Genomic DNA, 20,799 nt, shown 5'->3' on the forward strand with positions numbered 1-20,799 from the left:
ACGATTAACACCAGGCAGTCTGACCTGTGATCCCTGAAGACAACTTCACTATGTGCACAAGAGGAGTTCTTTATTTGGAGTTCAGACAGACTCGTGATACAGCCTGACTTACTCCATAACCTCAAAAATTATTTGGACACAGTTCAAAGTATCCTTAGGTGGTTTCTATAGAAAGACCTCTGCCCCTGCAGGTGCAGCACAGCTGGGTGACCCAGAAAACCACCTATCAGCTGGGTTGCTGCTTGCTTGCCGCAAATTGAGAAGAACCCAGGATCCATTCATAGGAAGTGAAGTTCTCCCAATACCCTGATGGCCTGTGACTTCACAGAGCCAAAAAGGACAGGTTTAAATTCATTCCCTGATCTGGCCAGTACACCACTGGGGTTTAAATCCAGTCTAACAGCAAAACTTAAGATCCACATAAAGCTGGTAATTAACCCACATCAGTAATGTGTGTATGTGGTCAGAAGTTTGCCATTAAATATCACCCATATCAAATGGGGAGCCATCACAGAGAGTGTTTATGGAAATGCTTGGGAGTTTCCACCCCTTAATGAGTCATTTGTAAATCACCTATTCTATATTTTGACACCTTTTGATGTTCTATTCTCCCATATTTTTATTTTCAATACTCCTAAGACATTTTCCTAATGAGTCACTTTCTCCACATCTAAATAGGACGCAGCGTCTCTCTTATGAGCAAAGATGTCAGAAGTTTCTGTTCACTTCAGGCACCAAGCAAACTCAACACAGTTCACTGCAGTGGTTTACAAACGTAAACAGGTCTCCCTGTGATTACGATCAGAGATACCACCATCTCATGCTTCCCCAGTCATTTCCTTTGCTTTCAAGTACTGAGCTGATAATACTTAAAATTATCTCAGTAAAAATCTTGTGAACTCTTTTAAAGCCTATGATTTTTCCTCTGGAAGTTTTCCAGTGAGGATGGACAGGTCAGAGAGGCTAAAATCAGAACCACAGACACAAACACATGCTGTATCTAAGGTCACAAGTGACTAAGGACACAAATATTTCATTGAATGTTATTCCCAACATCTAAGCTTACTTTAAAGTACAAACTTCTTTGATAAATGACCTAGTATTAAAAAACGAATAGCCAACAGGCTTGGTAAAGTTGCTAAAATATAAGGGGGAGTTAAAAAAACACAATATGAATATAAACACATCAATAAAGGCTCAACAGAATAGTGCTCAAGTACTTACCAAGTGCCACTTTCAAATTTGTAATTTACTCTCTCTGGATCGGAAAACCTGTGATCTAAAATGAGAATATACAAGTCACCTTTTTAGCTATGAGGGAGACAAAGCTGTGGGAGGAAATCAGAAGTACAGGTGGGGGAACATGGGCAGGATCAGATTCTAGGTTCCACGTTGCTGGAATGCTAATACTTACTATAAGGGTCTGAAATCATTGCTAAAATTATATTGCCCATATCTTCAACTTGAGAGGCTCCATACCGGGAGGCTGAACCATTCTTCTCAAAATTCAAATCTGCGAGATTAAGTTAAGGAAACATTTTGGGGAGGTAAAACAAAGTTACTTCTAACCCAAAATTAAATTCTCCCAGAGCCAAGAAGCCAAGTAAAATGCATCTGATTGACAAGTCTTTGAAGTCTCAGAGTAGCTGCTTGCCATCAAGTCTGGATTTCAGCCACGCTTCCTGAAGTCTCCAGCTGCCCACTTGGGTTAATATGGCCAAAACAGTCCTGTCTTGAGGAGTAATAACATGAATTGAGTGGTAGCAAATGCATGAATAATGAGTGCTTTAATTTCAAACCATGAAGTGCACAACAAAGTTAACAGGACCCTTAATCCTACCTTTACAGCACACACAAGGCAATGGACATGATGACTTCAAGATTTAGCCTCCTAGGAGATTTTTGGAGCCCCATAACAGTGCCATCCTGGATGGCAGCAAATGCTTGTCCTTTGAGAGTAAACCTATAGAAACAGTTCAAGCACTCAGAGCCAGCACTGGCCAGTGTGGCTTTTGGTTAACTGAGCACAGTGTTTGGTAAGCCAGGAAACACGGCTTCTAAGAAACGCATGGCTTAAGGGGGGTTTGAAGGTGCAACCAGATGAGATTTCCATCAAGTTTTGCTAATTTACACTCTAAAATAAGCATGTATCTTTGTCAAAATAGTTACCTCAGGAAGCTAATGGTCACTGATATATTTAATTTCTTTATTTCTAAGTTTCAGTGCTATAGTCACTTTGTGTTACGTATAAATTCGCATACACTTTGTAATGTAGTACAATGCGTGTAACAATACTATGGGACTATCTTTTCTCGAGTTTTAAATGAAAACAGCCATCTGGTTGGTGGTTATTAAGACGTTTGCCATATTTTATAAAAAATGTTTCTGGCTGGTACTTCGTAATAAGGGTAAAAAATGAAGACAGATATTAAGAAAAAGTTGGTAGGTACTATATTTACTGCACACAAAGGGGGTACAATGTAAAAACAACTCAGATCTCTCTCCCACTAAAAGTCAGTCAATCTTCTGAAGAATTATTCCTTTTGACTCTCCATTCAAAATCCCTTTCTATTTCATCCCCTCAGCTTCTTTCCTTCCTCCAGTAAAGAGACATGGCATTGCTTTCCCACTGTGCTAGGAAAATTCATTTTCGTGTTGTCTCTCAACCAGCTACATCGCTGCAGTTAAATACACTACTTGCAGAAAGGCAGCCATACGTTCCCTTGGAAAATTACTTAACCCCACTAAGCTTCAGCTTCTCTGCAAAGCTGAAGCTGCAATAATCGCTACCTCCCTGGGCTTTTGTGAAGATTCAATGAGATAAAACAAGCCCAGGGCACAAAGCAGGCATTTGCTAAGTACCATTCCCCCCTGTCTTCCTAGAACTCTCAGGTGACCAACTTTCATGACCCATGATAATCACACTTTAAAAGCATCACACTTAAGACTAAACAAATCTGAACTCACCAGATGCCGATTTATGTACTCATAGGATAATCATCAGGCTAAAACGGTGGATAATTTCTGCACTCCCCCTGCAGTCCTGCCCTTTAGATCAATCCAGTGATGAAATAAACATGCTGCCCACTGAGGGATTAGAAAGTCAGTCCCAGGAGATGTTCAAGCAACAGAGCAATGACCACCGACTGGGATCATTAAAATGATTATCCTTGGAAGGCTGTGCTGTGAAGTATCTACTAATTCAGTGGCATTTTCAAAGGACATGATGACAGGACAGAAAAACTACAACCAAAGAATGAAGATGCTTTTGGGACACAACTGCCCTAAGTTTTCTGGGGACATGTGGGGACTTTAAGGATCCTTATAGAACTGAGAAAGTTGAGCTGTGACTGGCCATAGTTTATCAGGTAAACTTTGCCACCAAACAATCGTCTGGAACCCTACAATTCTAATTAACACTTTCAGTCTTGTAAGGGCCTACAGTGAAACAAAGAGAAAAGTATCCAAGAAATAGAGAAGAGGCCAGTGCCATCGTATACAAGCCAATGTCTCTCAACTCTGGCATCAGTGGTATGTAAGGCATAACTCTTTGTTGGGAAGCGGGGAGGGTCCCTGTGTACTATAGGATTTTTAGTAGCATGCTAACCTCTACCTACCCCCAGTTATTAACAATTAAAACTATCTGACATGGCCAATGTCCCCAGGTGGGCAAAACCCATGCCAGCTTGCAAACCACAGGTATAAGCTAGCAGCTCCCAAAAGCTGCAGCTTAACCCCTTACTATCCATTGATCCTTCAGAGAAAATTTCTACTGGTAGGAGACCATTTACTGGACAGAAATTCTGAAAGAATTTGACCAAGGAAACACTGTGTAAGGACCAACCTGATGCTGTGTCAAAACCCATCAGCAGAGACACGCATGCCCTGCACCTTAAGGAACATGCAAGAAAACTCAGGAGTCAATCCTTGATCCTCTGCGTGTTTTTGTGCAGCCCAGAGGAAATTATGGATTTTACATTTTTAAAGGATTGTAAAGAAAGAATATGAGCAGAGACTGTACGTGGCCTGCAATAAAACCTAAAATATTGACTACCTAGCCCTTTACTGAAAAACTTTGCTGACTTCTGATCTAGAGACATGAAAACTGCCAAAACTGGAACGCCACAGGAATGTTTGCCACATCGTAACTTTCCATCCCCAAACAGAATCTTGGGGGGAAATGAAACTTTGGAGGAACTGAAGTAGGAAAGTACGTTCCATTCAAACCAGTTTTTTCTCTTCGATCAGTGACAACTAGGGTTATCTTTCTAATCCCTTAACCAAATTGGACCACAGGTAAGTCCCGCTCAGCGCCGAATCCTTTCCTAACCGCTCTTAAATCACAACCGTCAATTTAAGAGTTGTTTAGAGACTATCTCGAAAATAGTACTCTCTTCAACTGTAGTGCGCATTTCTTGAGCACAGGGCCACCTTCCTCTGATCTCTTTCTGTCTACCAGAGCAACTATCACTTCTAAGAATCTACTGACATAAATGGCCTTTATGACACATCATTTGTGCCAAACACTGTTTATTTCCTCCTATTTTTGCAATAGCCCTGCTGGGTAGATAACAATAAAACAAACAGATGAAGAAACTAGGATTTCGAGAAGTTCCGTAGCTCACCCAGTTCCCCAAGCTGGGAGGTAATGAAGCTGGAATTACCAAACAGCTCTGATTTGACTACGTGTATGTAACTGCTTGCACCGAGATAAGAAAGTTTGCTTAATTTGTTTTGTTTTGAGCAATACTTTGTGAGAAGCTTTCCGAATGTAAATATAAAAGCAGAGGGAAAGAGGTGGATCAAAAGTAACAATATAATGTAGCCTGTCTGTGCAGAATAAATAGATTTGGAGCTAAAAAATTAAGTTTACTGAATTCTCCTTTTGAATTAAGAATATGTTCTAGACATTTGGCTAACTTGGTTCCACATAACACGTCCCAGCATGTTTCCCTTTAAGTCGTCACACACCAGGAAGACCAGCTGCTCTAAGCTCCTAGCAGCTTTTAAAAGTCACCCAACCTCCTGCCGGCCTGAACCACCCACCCACAGTCTTTGGAAGATTCATTCAACTCGCAATTCTTACCGGAATGTCCCATGAACAACAAATACAGGGGAATAAGAAACAAGTTTTAGTACTAATTCTTTCCCCTACCAATTTATGATTCTATACTGAATGACCTGCTGCACGTCTGATCTTGAGGGAAGGAAAGATGCGTCTGGGCCTCCTGATTTATGGCTGCAGCTTGTCATGCAACTTAGTCATTCTGCCCTCTAGGCAGCCACGACAGCACCGACAGGCTTAGCCGGCTTTACACGTGAGAAACGCCAGGCGGGGAAGAGCCAGACACACACACTGGGAACAAAACGCGCGTTTCAGGCCGCGACTGAGCAGAGGGCTGCATTTATACAGAACTTGGAGAAGTCCTGAGAGCTCCCCTGTATTTGACCAGGAGGAATGTTTAGTGCCACTTTCTGTGAAACACGGTTCAGGATTTAACCCATGCGTCTATCATTCCGAAGGTGGAATTCAGAGAGAAATTTCATCCAGCCTGTCAATATTAACTCATTCCACTAGAAAGAAGTTATCCTTTCCGACTTCCTGAAAACCAGCACATTTGGTTTCAGGACCCTCAACTTTCGCTTGTAAACAACATCTTTTCAAAACTAAGTTTTTAGTTTCTATCTCAGAGAAGTACAAATATAAAATAAATACATTGTGAAGCAAGTACAGTTTTAAACTATGTTATAATTTCATCCCAATTCAAAATTCCAACTCAAAGCCATTTTTCATTGCCATAGACCATCCCCAGAAAAGTTTGTTTCTTCCCCTCCTGCTGTTTACTCTTTCTTAAAATATAACACAATCTTTTATTTACAGTGTACAATAACTGCCAATATTGCCAGATGTATTTCAATAAAATTCCTGTGCTAATGAACAAAGGAACAGCAAACAAAGTATGGCAAGAGAAAAGCTGAAATTGTGCTCCAACTAAGAACTGAACTTCCTACAATTATGTGAAGGAAAGATGGGAAAGAAGTGTTAAACTGCCCTTATATGAGTTGCATAATTCAAAAGAATTGGTTCTGTAAGTAATCTGCTGTATTTTAAAGTGAGCTTTGAAAGAAAACAAATCAAGAATGCTCCTTATAGGGATTTAACTAGGAGCCAAGGCAACAAGGACTTTTTTATACCAGTAATAAATGCTGGGGGAAGAATCTAAAACCATGGTTTTAACTCTACTCCTCAGAAGCTTAATCTTTCCAAGAGGGGAAAAAAAACCAAGATCCTTCCAGACAAATCTCACTTCAGGAGATATTCCAACAAAGCACAAAACCAACAAGTCAATCATACCTTCGAAGAAATAAGATAGAAGTAGGGGTTAATGCAATAAGAGAGCTGAAAATTTCTACTTCAGAAAAAAAAAAATTATAAATAAATTAGGACAAGGAGATAAAAAGGGGTTAAAAAAAATTAGGAAAAGGAGACCACATGATGTCTTCCAAAGCATTCTAAAACAAACAAAAAACTATCTTGGAATTCTCAAACTCACATTTTAAAAGTAAATTATTTTATAGTCAAAATAAACCACACAAAGTTAACCTAGCAACTCTGAGTGCTGGCCAAGAATATACAGTATTTCTAGTCACTTAACTTATTACAGACCACAAGCCAGAGGACTCGCCGATCTGGCTCATCTCATGCTGATGCGATGCCAAAGGCAATTCCTTCCCCCGTTCAGCCAACAAGGGCAACTACTAAACCTAGCTTAGCTGTACACTTGGTGATATTTCAAATCCCTTTCAGATGCGGAAGGGCACCGAAGGGGATTCAGCGTCTGCTGCCACTTTTTAAGAAGAGCAATGAAGGTTTGTGCAATGGCAAAGGCCCAGCTCAACTGATCATAACCAGTAAGCACTTAAGTGCAGAACGAACCACACACACACACACACACACACACACACACACAATTTCACAAATGGAGAAGCTAAATTAACCCTGTAGTTTACCTGTACTAACATGTAGCTCATGTTTTAAAAGGTCTATCACCCAGTCTCAAGCAAGGTTAGAAAAAAAAATTAGGTGTAAAATAGTTTAAATCAATAAGGAAGTCTCCATGGATAAAGTTTTAGCATATGTGGGGCTGAAGTGAGCACTTTATTGATAAAGTTTTAAATCAATAAGGAAGCCCTTTTGAAAAGTCCTTGGCAGCTGTCTTTCTTCTTCCGAGTCACCTAACAACCTGGTGAGTTTCGAGGAACCAGTCAGCACCAGAGAGCGGGCAGCAGGGCAGACATTGGCTAAGTGGCTGCATATCTTATTCTTCCTTACAGCAGTTCCCATTTTAAGACGGGAAAACTGAAGCTGAGAGGTGCAATAAATTCACCTCCAATAAATCTGACTCCAGAACTGGTGTTCTTAACCACTCTGCTAGCAAGGCTATCATCTTCATCTTTAATACATGAGGAAAACAGGCCATGTCACTGTGTTAGTATCACGCCCACACAAACACATTATCTTTTATCCCCACCAAGATATGGCGAAACACACAGAGACAGTGACACACACACACACCCCTGTAACCCTTGGGTGGGCAGACAACGGTGGCTGTGTTTGTTGTTGCTGCTGTTGTTTTTTAACCCTGATGATGGAAAGTTGCTCTAGTGAACGGCACTTACTAATAACGTCACACAGCACGTGCCCTACAACTGGATCGAAATTTTACAAAATTAATTTCCCTTTCCTCCTGAATGCCTTAGTCTTAGAAAACAGGATATAATATTATAAGGGAGATAATCTATTTAAGTGGCCAACTCCCCCTCAAATGATCTTTATAAATTCTAGATTATTATCCTGCAGTTAACAAACAGGGCGTTTGCAATCAGACTGGTTCAAATGCTGACACATCTAACTAAGACAACAACCTCTAAGCCTCAATTTCCCCAGTTATAAAAAGGGGGCAATGGGTGGGGGGTGGGATAAATTAGGAGTTTGGGATTAGCAGATAACACACTACTAAGTATAAAACAGATGAACAAGGTCCTACTGCATAGCACAGGGAACTATATTCAATATATTGTAATAAAGTATAGCGGAAAAGATTATGAATAATATAAATATAATTGAATCACTTTGCTGTACACCATGAACTAACACAACATTGTAAGTCAACTATACTTCAATAAAAATAAAATAAATAAAATAAAAAGGGGGGCAATACCTCCTCCAGGGGGCTCTCGGGAGGCTATTGATGGGATATACAGTAAGCTTTCAACTGATAGCTTTCTTCTTTCACCTGCTCTACATACAAGGCCATATTTTTATTAAAAACACAATGGTAGAGATCTAGATTAAGGAGAATAAATTAGCTCATGAATAACAAAGCTAACAAAAATAGGTCAAGAAACCAGGAGGAAGTAATTCCATCCAACATGGGGGTGGGGAGTGGAAATAGGGCTGTTCTTTAAAAAACAAAACAAACAAAAAAACCCCACAAAACCAGATAAGTCATTATACAAAGTCCCATAATCAAAATATCTTTTCAGCAGTAGACAACTAGTTTTAATTTCCCCAAGGGATCTATGATAAATTTCTTCCTTTAAAAAAAAAAATGGGCCCCAATCCCTATCCTCACACCTTTACCACCTCACCTGATACGTAAAAAGCTTACAAAATGCCACCTGCTGTTCTCTCCAGGTAGGTCTGCATAACTCAAAAAGCAGGTAACAAGACTGCAGCTGGAATAACTCAGAGGCCCAACACTAACACCAGAAGTGGTTTTAGAACCAACACTACGACAAAAGAGGAAAATCAGTGCTAAAATAAGAACCAAGGCTGCATTCAAGAAATTCGTAAACCTTTTCTTTTATCAAAGTGGTCATACCGTTTCATTTATATAGCACCTGACGGTATACAAAACTTTCATTTGGGAGTACCTGAGATAAAAGTGAGGCTTGGAGAAGGCAAGTAACTTTCCCAGGGAAGCAAAGCTGCAAATTCTGTTACGTGTTCCTTTCCAAGGGTTGGCAAGAACCTCCCTCCCTCCCCTGCTGGTTTACCTGGTGGAACAGGTAATCCCTCAGGAGCAAATGACTCTCTGTCTACTTGGCAAAACCATCAAGACTGTGTAATAAGCATCTTTTGGTTTCCAAATCCAGTGCCACTTCCATATTAGAAAGGAAAATGTTTAGTGATCTGAAATAATAGAACAACTCTTCAGTTCAGACACTGTAGAAATCCTCTGCATAGTTAAATTTGGTATGATCACCTTTGACCTGAGGAAGTAGATCGGTGGTCTAATCAGGGAAGTAATGATTCCTCTGAAGAGGAGTCATAAAATAATCACAGCAGCAATGTAAAACAAAACCACAGAGAGGAAAGCTTGATAACATTTCTTTATCTGTTGAATGGGAAAAAAAATCTACAAATAAAATGTTAATAAAAACATTTCAGATTAAAATCCACTTTTTGATTTGCAATAAAACCTAAGACTCTAACAATGTAAGCCCAAAGAAACTAGGCTAAAATGAATCCATTTTTAAATAAATAAATATAAAATCCCCTAGTTTTTCAATGAATGCATTACTCAATGGCCATGAGATCCTAGTCAGATTTCAAGTGTGAGGTGCCTGAAATGGAGCCCAACTTAATTTTATTCACAATTCTTCTGTTCATTGTAGTCAATCAAATATTTTCATTTTCATCTCCATGGTCCTTAAAAAAGAACCACCTCTAAAGAGTTACAGAGCTAGGAAGAAAAGGAATGACAGACAAAATAATCAACATAGCATCTTACCTATTCACCTAAAGATCAGATAACGCAAAAAAATATAAAGTATATAGTACTTTAAAAAATACTGTATACTTTAAAAAGCACTATATACTGTGTGTAGATAATACAACATGGAACAAGTACAAAGCCCAGGTTACCATATTGAAAATGCTAATAACCCCAAATCTTAAATATGTGAAGCTCTAAAAAAGAAATCGAGAGAAAAACAAACAAACAAAAACAACAACAACAACAACAAAAAAAACACGATGAACTTTTAACAAGTTTTCTTTGAACTGTCACCACACTGAGAAAACTAAAATACCTAAATCTAAGAACCTCGACTATAGCTATGGAAATTTTTACTAATATCTGACCTATAATTTCTAGGGAAAGATTTCCTTTGCTAAAATAGGAAACTGAGTAGCCAGAGATAAATAATTCTTAATATACTGCCTTTCCTACTCAACTTGTCTTTTTCTAAATAAAGATAACTTCATAGTCTTTCCCTCCACTATCCACTAATACTCTGCTAGAATTTTTACTTCTCCACTTTGTAGCAGTGCATTAAATGGTTTAGCATTTGCTATGGACTGAATTCTGTCCCTCCCCAAAATTCATGTGTTGAAGCCCTAAACCCTGATGTGACTACATCTGGAGACAGAGCATTTATGTAGGAGGCAAGTAAAGTTAAATGAAGTCATAAGGAAGGGGCCCTTACCTGTTGGCCTTATAAAGAGAGGAAAGGAAAGCTCTCTCTCCCACCAGTCCTGGCCACAGCACCACCCACCCCTTTGTGAGACACAGGGAGGAGGCAGCTGTCCTAGCCCAGGAAGAGCCTTCACTGGAAGTTAACCATGTTGGCACCCTGATCTTGACTTCCCACACTCCAGAACCATGAGAAAATAAATTTCTGTTGCATATAAGCCACCCAGTCTATGGTATTTATTATAGAAGCCGGAGCTACCTAATACATCATTCAAACCAACAAAACACATAGCAAGAATTCTTCCGCTATCCCAAAATTCCAATGAAATTCTTAAAAGAATTCCCTCAAATGAGCTTATTGTACCTTTCTCCCAGCACTGCTGGGGGATAAACTAGTAACTAACCAGTAGCTAAATCAGCTAAACCAAAATTCTAGCTCCCTATTTCTAGGAAGAAGGCCAACAAATGCATTTGACTTGCTTACAAACAGTTAGGAGAAATATCCAAACAATCTTTTTCATCAAGAAATTTTGAAATAAAAATCAGATTTAGCTCCTGAAAAACAACGAGAACATTTAAGAATAAACATCTATAACCCACAAGTTCCCGAAAATAACTTGGATCCGACTTCATGATGATTCTTACAGTGGCTCTGGGTGAGTCACCCAGTGCTTCCATTACTCAGTGTTACATCTCGTATGTTAGCATGTGACCACTTATTAGTTAGCACTTTAAAGACTTAGTGGAGGAAATATGATGGGTCATCGTGACAACAAGATTTCTGATTATAAAATTTACTTTTACAGTATATAATGCATCAGATATACTATCTTGGCAAGGAAAGAATTTGGGGTAAAATCTCAACCTCATTTTGTCATCTCAAAAGATATAATGACCATGATTCACATGTATTTGACAAACCCAGAAGTTAAAAGGGGTACCAAGAACAGCTATTTGTAAAGAATATGCACCCACTAGTTTAAAAAATTCTCACCCATTCAGAGGAAGGCCAAATAAACCCTAAAACCAAGATAATCAAGAATAAGTGAACTTTGGACGACAAAGAAAATGGTTTTCACATTTATCATTTACCATCCACTGAAAAAACAGAACAAAGAAAACCAAACCACTCCCATAATCTGAAGTTGAATTATATTTTAGGTGTGTTCAACTCACAAAAATCCATGTCTATTTCCATCTAACTAAATCACTATTCAAATTCAGTAAATTATAACTACTCTGAAAGATGTCTATAATTGTACTATTAGTTTTTCCTAGCACAGTAGACAAACTTCAGACAAGCCAAATTTCATGCACTATCAAAGTTAAAAAGGTTTTAAAGTGTCTTGAATTGCCTTTTTTTTTCCTGGAGCTGTCTTTTCAAATGATTCTTGAGTCATCACTTAAAGGATACACTCTGTCATTGCTGCAACATCCAGTTTGTCAATATCAGGTGAACCAGGGCAACACTTCTTGAATTCTTTCCGAAGATCAAAAAAGGAATAGAAGCATTCAGGCAATAATACATTCTGAGGAAGGACAAGGTAAACACTGTTAAGTAGACGAATTTAGTTCAATGCTTCCCTAATGATTAGGAACCTACAAATTGAATACAAGTATAATTTACAATCAAAAAAAAATTTTTAATTGAGTGTTAGAGTGTCTTCCTGTTACAGTATTACATCCTGCACAAAAGTCTCATGGAAAAAACTCATCTTTTTGTAAGGCAGTGGATAATACGTTTGTGCTCCATTATGTATTCCATTCAAAACAGTTCTGAAGCTATAATACATTTGGGCTGTTTTATTTTATATTTTGTTTGATAAAAACTATGTTCTTCATCTGGCCATAATCATTTTAGACCTTCTGTATTTTCAGGCAGCAATATTAGCCCTTTCAGTTCTCGTACAGATATGTACATTTACAATGTACACCTAGACACAGGATTCTATGTCTTTATCAAAATTTAGTTTTCTACTAAAACATAGAAGTTTAAAATCCTGGGTTCTGATAATGCATATTCTGTGTACTAAAATCAGATAAATATAGTAAATTCCTGATTACCTGAAAAGGATTATTTTTGTGACAAATAGAGTCCCACATTAGTTTTCCTGACCATTATTATTCTGGCTGTACCTGAGAACTCAAATTAGACTTAAAATATGTCACAAATCTCAATGGCAAAGGAGAAGTGGTTACCTGCTGTTCTGAGTTACTAGCACCACTCTTGTGATTAAATAAAGCTCAATTCTCTGAATGAATATTATACTATTATTTCATTTTTTTCTTAAAAGATATCCTCATTGAATAACTTTGAAAGATTAATTTTAAAAAAAAACTCTTAATTTAGATTTTTCATAAAATTTCAAAATAGTTTGTGTGTTTACTTACTGGGAAATTGTATCTTATAAAATCAAGGAAATAAAAACTTTTTAATGTTTGTGACCCACAATAATCATGCAATAATGTCTCTTTCTATCCAAATTTCCCTTATTGGATTCAATTAGATGTGACCTGCCTCTCCTATATTTGAAATGCGATCACTGCATCATGGTGACATTTTTCAAAAGTTATCAAAAGAATTGTGAATCTTCAAGATTACCTACAAAAGTGCTTAATTAAAAGCTATTTATTATGACAGCAACTCAAATGTCCAACATAAAAGATTGGTTTAAATAGGTATATCCATTAAAAATACTGAATATTTTATTTACTGCTTACAAAAGATGTTGATGTTGTATCAAATTATAAAGTAGGTTAAAATGTCTGTGTAGTATAAATGCTCCTTGTAAAAACAAGACTTTTCTACAAAAATAAAAAAAAAAATACATTCAAATATGTTCATATTCAAGAAAAACACTTTTAATGTTTTCTGACAGGTAGGATTATTTAATGTTTTACCAATTACTTATTTTTCATTAATGAGTAGAATTACTTTCATTATGATACTAAATTAATTTAGTTTTCTTTATTAAAATCCTAACAGAAGTTAGGAAAAGTTTCAATTTTTCTCTAGAAGTTTTCCAACAGCCAAAGCAGTGGATCTAAAATAACAAAAACAGTTGTTTTCCTCCAGCCCAATAGGGAAGGATTCAGTTTTACCTCGTATGTAACAGTTTTTTCCCCCTCAAATTCAAATCTATTTCTGGACCAAGGGTATAACAAATGGTCTGGCATTTAATTAACAAAAAATACTTCCCTCTTCTAATCAAATAATTACTAAGGTTGCTACAAAATGGATTTTTTTTAATCCTCAAGATATAGAAAGTTGAATTTCTCCTTTAAACTTTTAAAATTGTCATTATACACTTAATTCATTTCTTCCCTTTTTCGTACTGGAGTAAAAAGAAAGAAAATCTGCACCGACTACCCACTCAGTTGTGACATCAATCGCCAGTCTAACCCTTTCATTGGAAGACTTACCTCATGCAGTTTTTAAAAAAAATTTTACTCCCATCTTTTCAAGTTCAGTATCTGCCTACTACAATTAGAAGTTACAGCTCTAACTAATTAGGTTGATAAGATCAACTACATTAACAATGATTGGGTACACTGGGTCTGCTCACTCTTTTTTCACAGCCCCTCAGTATTCCTCCCAGTTAGAGAAATCACACATCTACAGTAAGATTGTGTTTTTCTCGTTTCATACTCTCTTCCATATCAAAAAAATAAGCAAGGGTAAAAGATGGGGCTGACCCTATTGTTCAGATACAAAATTCAATCAGTTTCGAACATTTACTTTAGATCAAACAAAGCACAGTCTCCTGTAAATTAACACTTCACTAGTTACATGGTTAGCCTTAGAGTACAGAACTTAATGAAATTATTAGAAATACAATGAAAAAGGTTTAATTGGATTTCTCTTAGCTCCTTCCTTTCTATGATAAGGCATTTTCCACACAGATAGCAATATTACAATATATTAAAATACAGTTCTCTCCTACCAAAAACTCAGCTAATGTGCTTTGGAAAAAAGAGACTGTCAATCATCTCCAAAACTGGACAACAACAAAAGGAAACTTTCATTAAGTCACTAAAGGGTAGCTATAAAATTACTATAATCTTAAATTTTGCCATGGAAGTGTGAATTTTTTACTGTGGCAAAATAGACATAACACAGTATTTACCATTTAAAAAATTTTTAAGCATATAGTTCAGTGGCATTAAGTACATTACATCGTTGGGCAAACATCACCACCCTTCCTTCGTCATCTTCTCAAACTGACATTCTGTACCCATGAAATACTAACTCCGCATATGCATATTTTTAAAATAGAGAAACTTGGATAAACCATTTTTAAGCCTCAGTCACCCCGAAGGTCCCATGGTTTTTTTGACAAGCCGGAACGCTTACCTTCTTGGAAGCCTCGGGGTGCAGGATTTGCCGGACATGAAGCTGCCCATCAGTACACAGACAGAAGGAGGTTCCTACCCCAATATTCAGTTCATTGCTCACTGACTGGTTAAACTAAAAAGAACAAAACATATCCAGGGATGCGACTGATGCAGAATTTACAGACTCTGAAAAGTGGCCCCACTTGGGTATTACCTGCGAAAAACATGCTATTTGCCATGAAGAAGACCGGTGCTAGGGGCAACATTTGAAATACTTCGTTCAAACTGTCTAGCTTCCTTTAGATAGGGAAGCTTTCCAATCAATCCTCAGTTTACACACAAGAGAACTTAGTAAATGCATTCTTCCTCCCGTCCCCCTCCCCTTCTATTTTTGTGATAAATCTACTCAAGACTTTTTAAGTCAGAGGTCTCATTTCATCAGCAAGTTGCCGTCTGATTACATCATTCCCTGGTGTTACTTTTTTTATATTAGGATGCTCTAGATTTAAGAAAGATGCCAGTTTCTGATAAACAATTGTGGGTAATGGGTACAGATCTCTGGAAAATCTGTTAACACGTTTCTTGTAACACACCTCTGAAATAATAACTTTCCCCTATAATTCGCAACTCATGTGCTAGGGCAGGGGCTGAGAGCGCGCCAGACACTCACCTGTGCACAGGTGTTTAGCGCCCCTCCTTAGCCGCTATCCAGTACCCGTCAGCACTCCGGCGCTGCCGGTTTTTAGGTCACCTCAATCCCAATATGGGGATTCCACTACTTTCACGTTGACCCAAAGACCATCCCTACATGTTCGGGCAGACAAACCCTCCCGGAGCTAAGACCAAGGCCACTAAAGAAGTAAACGGAACCGGAACCGAGCTTCGGGGAGTTCAGGAGCCTGAAATCAAAGCAGGCAGCTTCACCTTCAGGTTCCCACCCAGCTGGGGCCGCCTCTAGCGCGCCGCGCGGGGCCCGCCGGCTGGTCTACACCACAGCGCCCCCTGCCCCCGGGCTGCGCCGCAGACACAAACCCAGGCCGAGGGCAGGCGCGTCCGGGGTCTGGGCCCGGGGATGGGAGCGCTGGGATCCCAACTCGCTCATCATTCGATTGGTAAAGGCCGGCTGATTCTCTGGCCCCAGGAATGACTCAGGAAGCAACTAGAAACCTAGCGAAATTTTGGCCCATGACCCTGGGGGGTGGGAGGCGAAAAGGAGCAGAGACCTCCTCGCAAAAGGTCCACGAGGGGCTCCGAGGCGGAGGCTCGCCACCCCGCCCTAGGGACACGCACCGGCCGCCCGGCGAGGGCGTGGGACCTGGTGGAGCTGGGCAGGCTTAGAGGGACGCCTGGGCGGCCAGGATAGGGGTGGGCAGCGCGGCCCAGGGCTGTCACCTGTCGGAGGGCTTGGTCCAGCTGCGGCGCAGAGGACAGGCTTTCGGCGTCGATCTTAGTTTCTTCCTTACAGTCCTCCGTCAGCTCCAACTGATCCGGTCTAACTAGTACTTCGTGCAACTGTCCCACCTCCGGGGGAAAAAAGCAGGAGTTAGTTTCCCCTTCCTCAATTTGGGACGCTCTATCTTCACTCTCCTCCCTCGCTCCCCTGCTGGGGCGGCCCTACTGCCCGACAGATCTGGCCTCAAAATCAAAGCTCACTTGTCGCCAGCGGCTCCTGTGGCCGAGAGGTCGGAGCGGCCCTGCCCCCAGCCCCACCCCCACCCGGATCAGGTCCGAAAGACCCTGTAAGTGGGCACTTGGGCCCCCAGGGATCCCACCCCGCCTCCGCGGGGCGTCCCCCGACGGGTAGAGAACCTGGCTCGGCGGCGCTCGGCCTCCAACCTGGGCCAGATTTTGGAGGACTGAAACGGTTCCAAGGCGGCTGGGCAAGAAGTTTGGTTTTATTCTGGATCCTCTAGGCCCCGGGTCCAGCCTCACAAGCGGGCAAACAAAAGCATTTGTTTATCGACTCCCCAAACTTCTACAAGTTCCTTGCCGCACTTCTATCATTCGGACAGAAACGTGGAGAAATACCTTCTTGTTGGCCAGATCCACGACTTTCCATAACAGCAGGATCAGCTCCTTCTCATCAGAGCCCAGCTTGGCCCCAGTGGCCCCAGCAGTGATTCCAAAAAGCACCACCAAGTAATCCGGAGACGCCGTCATGACGATAGGTGGGGAGGGGGAGAAGGGGGGTCGGGAGGTGGTAAGGTGGGGTGGAAGTGAGAACGAGAAAACCTGTGCTAAAACACTCTTCTAAGAGAAAAAGAAAGAGCACCCACCCCCCCTCCTCGCCGCCGCCGGTGCAAAAGGCGGTAACCAACCACCCAAGCCCACACCTGGCCCGTGCTCCACACCCTGGGCAGGAAGGGGGGTGGGAAGGAGGGAGAAGGAGGCCTGCCCTTTTTGTATTCAATTGCCCGTGCGTCTATGCAAAAAGCCAGGAGCAGGGCTGCACCCCCGGGAGGCGCGCGCAATGGCTGAAAGCTTTTCTGTTTTGGGATGTGGCTCTACCTGCCCGCCCCTTCCCCCTCCCCCACGTGGTGCAGGTAAGAGACACCTGGCGGCGCCGGCCCATTGGCTCCTTCAAACCACGACGTGGCAGCGGTGGGGGAGGAGGCCGCTCGGGGAAACGGGAGGAGGGGGCGGGAGACAATGGCTGGATGATTGGAGAGGAGAGGGCGAGAAGGGAGGAGGGGGAGACTCGAGGGGCGGGGAAGAGGCGGTTGCCACCCAGAGGGTAGCCGAGGCCAGACGGGAAAGGGTGAGGGGTAAAGGGCACGGAGGGGCAGGTCACCCCTTTGGAAGAGGCCGAGAGGTGTGGGGGGGCCTTGGAGAAATGCCGGCTGCCTACGAACGAAGCCGGAGGTTCTAAAGGGTCAAGCGAAAAGGCCTGGCGCAGGGAGGCGAAAGGAGGCCAGAGGTGAGGCCCAGGTGCGGAGCTGCCCAGGGCGCGGCGCCCCGAGAGGGCGAACCGCGGAGGGAGGGACCGGCCAACGGCAGCCGGGAGGTGGCGGGAGCACTTGCCAAGCACCGGAAAAGCCGCTCCCGAGCCCAACACACCTTTAAGTGCAAACAGCAGGCGAAACCCTGCGGGCCCTCCCCTTCTCCGGGTCGGAGCCTGGGCTCATGCTCCTCCAAACCCCGAGACGCTGCCCACCTTAGGGAGTGAAACCCCAGCGCGCGCGGCGGAGCCAGACTCCGGCGCTGGACACCCGGCCACCAAGTTACGGCCAAGGACACAGCTGCGGCGCGCGGAGCAGCCGGGGGCCCCCCGTGGGGAAGTTCAGGGACAATGGACCCCATTCGCTTTTCCCTCTACTGCTCCCTTAATAGCTATGCCTTGTTTGGTCCTGGCTGCTAGTTCGAGACTGGAGCCTCCTCCAGGGCAGGGGCCCACTTCCTTTGATTTGCCCTGGGCCCTAAATAAAATATACCTACATTTCGTACTTAATGTTTTCCTGAATTAGGCCAAAGCAAGCTTTTTTCCAGTTCCCCGCTCTGATCTCACTCCCTTTACCTCATACTTTTGCTTTTGTACTTCTGTGTCGATTTGGCCAAGTTCCCAAGAGATTTTATTCTGACTCTGCTAGATCTGCCCAGAGGCTTGTGCGCCCACCTTCGCCCCTCCTCCCCCTCCTCCGTCACCAAGTCGGTCGGCAGTGTGGTGGGTCCTGTTGACATTTTCGAGAGAAAAGCGCTAGAGATGAAGTTTACTAGGGTTTCTCTTCTGGTTAACACAATTCTGTCTGAAGTATTGCTAATTCGGCTCTAGGTGTTCAGCCCTTTACTGATGATGTGAAGTCGGGCAACCATACACCTATCACTACAGTTACCCACTCCGGGTACAAATCCGAGAACCTTTCAGGACACTTGTCAGGGGAAGCTGGAAATCCAGCTTTCTCCCAACGGGGAGGATGGCGGGAGAGTTTTAGGAGCTCGAGGCCGACTCCACCGCGTTTCCCGGCTGGAGAGGGTGCTGGAGACTACAGTGCCGCCCAAGGCACAGGTAGCAGCTCGCGTCGCCAGAGAGCGGACGCAGGCCGGGCAGCGCTGCGAGGACCCACGCGGGTACCGGGTACCACCCTTGTCCGCAGCTGGAGTAACAGTGGCTGGTGTTTCCAGCTCCTGGACTTCAGGGTGATGAATCCGGAAAGGGACACTCGCAGCCCCTGCGCCCGCTCGGAGCCGCAGCCTCGCCCCGCCTCGTCCCAGTATCTCCGAGACACCCTCCCGGGCCCTCAGGCGCCGCGGGGGCAGGGACTGGGTGCGGAACAAGGCAGAGAGGGACCTTGAAAAACCACCCAGATTGCATTGCACTGGGCGAGGCCGCCGGAGGAGCCGGTTCCCCTGAGCCTCCTCCCCGGGGGCTTTCTCGGTGCGCGGTTCCCAGGTGCTCGGCCCTGCCGGGCGCGGGGGGTACCGCCTGGCAGGGGCGCGAGACCAGGTGCGTGGCCCACGCGGGGAGGTCCGACACCCGGCGGGAGACTGTTGCTGAAAAAGTGGTTCGAACAGCTCAGGAAGTCCTGCCCTGCCTGTCCTTTCTGGCCTTTGGTGTTCGGATTAATCATTTGTGTAGCGCGTTTGGACACAATAACTTGATTACCAGCGAGTTAGCCAGGGATTCTGCGGCGTTATCCACAATGGAATCGAATCTCAGAGCTGCCCGTTTTCTCAGAGACTTTCCTGCTGCTTGTTTAAGGAAGTCGGATTCCTGGTTTCCGACTTTTTAAATTTAAATTTGTCCAACTAGATTACAAGGACAGGGATTTTTTTTTTTTTTTGCCTTATTTTAGTTTGTTCTCGAAAGCATTCGCAGGGCTTAGTACAGAGCTCGACATACACCAGGTTCTCAACAAATATTTGTTGAATGAACTTAATGAGTAACACCCATCCATTTTTGCAGCTCTTTGTCTCCTGAGCTAGGGCATAGTTCATCACTGCAAAGGTGAGATTCTGAAAATGGGAATCTACAGGTAACTGAAGTCTCAAATGTTTTTAAAAAGAGTATGTACTAATTACTCACATACAGACCTACTTCTGTGAAAGAAATTAAACTCTGTAAAATGCAGGAATGCCGAGAAAACTATAATACAAAAAGATCAGTTCCAAATACAAAAACGTTTTATTGTTCCTCCCACCATTTACAAATAGTTCTGATATATTAGGAATAGTCAGTACGGGGAGGACCTTGAGAAGAGAGGCTCATTCTACCCGTGGTCTTCACAACACCACACCGAAAACTCCCCAAACAAATATGAATCTCGTCTAAAAAGCTGCAGAGTCCCAAATTGAGGGACAAGCTGCAAAATAACTAGCCTGTATTCTTAAATCTTAAGGTAAAGACCTTAAGATTCTTTACTGAAGAACGATTCCAGATTAAAGGAATTTACAAGACATGACAGCTAAATGCAACATGGATCCTGGACCAGAAAAACTTTTTTTTTTTTTTGCTTTAAAGGACATTATTGGGAAAATATGAATAAGATCTGAAAATTAAATAATTGTATCAGTGTTAGTTTCCTAATTTTTGTAATATTATTGTGGTTCAGCAGGGGAATGTCCTTTGTTTTAGGAAGTACCCAGTATTTAGTGATAAAGGGAAATCATTGTCTATAAGTTATTCGCAAATGATTCTGACTGTACATATATAAATACATATGGGGGTGTGTGTGTGTATACATATATATGGAGAAAGAGAGAATGATACAGCAAATGGGTAAAATGTTAATATTGGGGAATCTGAGTGAAGGAATTCTTTATAATATTATTTGCAACTTAAAAAAATTTTTTTAAAGCATACTAGGACTTTTTGCTGCCACCACCATTTCGTGTTTAACAAGGCTCTGTCTCATGACTTTCTATGCCAACCCAATCCTTCAGACTATAGAATGAATCCATTTTCTTTGTCTTTTCCTCAGCGAAAGGAGAAAAGTCACCATTTTCTGTATAAAAATCCTTTCATATCCTTTAAAGTTCTCTTAAGTAA

At 42.1% G+C, this 20,799-nt stretch overlaps 1 protein-coding gene across 6 annotated transcripts in view; it reads right to left on the reverse strand.

Annotated features, from left to right (window-relative positions):
- ESRP1 (epithelial splicing regulatory protein 1) overlaps window positions 1–17,142 on the reverse strand; it is a 48,943-nt gene extending 31,801 nt beyond the window's left edge. For 4 of the 6 annotated variants that reach the window (XM_031439340.2, XM_031439339.2, XM_031439338.2 and 1 more), the window contains exons 1-6: window positions 16,845–17,141; window positions 16,209–16,337; window positions 14,836–14,949; window positions 11,896–12,010; window positions 1,415–1,513; window positions 1,225–1,279 (exon numbers count right to left, since the gene is read on the reverse strand). In XM_031439340.2, the coding sequence (XP_031295200.1) occupies window positions 1,225–1,279; window positions 1,415–1,513; window positions 11,896–12,010; window positions 14,836–14,949; window positions 16,209–16,337; window positions 16,845–16,976 (644 nt within the window). In that variant the 5' untranslated portion in view covers window positions 16,977–17,141. Of the gene's footprint in view, window positions 1–1,224; window positions 1,280–1,414; window positions 1,514–11,895; window positions 12,011–14,835; window positions 14,950–16,208; window positions 16,338–16,844 lie in introns of all 6 variants that reach the window. The other 2 variants (XM_010976013.3, XM_031439337.2) reach the window with 1 other exon arrangement.
- Window positions 17,143–20,799: the final 3,657 nt, after the last annotated feature.

This window comes from Camelus dromedarius, chromosome 20 (genome assembly GCF_036321535.1).
Source record: "Camelus dromedarius isolate mCamDro1 chromosome 20, mCamDro1.pat, whole genome shotgun sequence".
NCBI classification, from domain to species: domain Eukaryota; kingdom Metazoa; phylum Chordata; class Mammalia; order Artiodactyla; family Camelidae; genus Camelus; species Camelus dromedarius.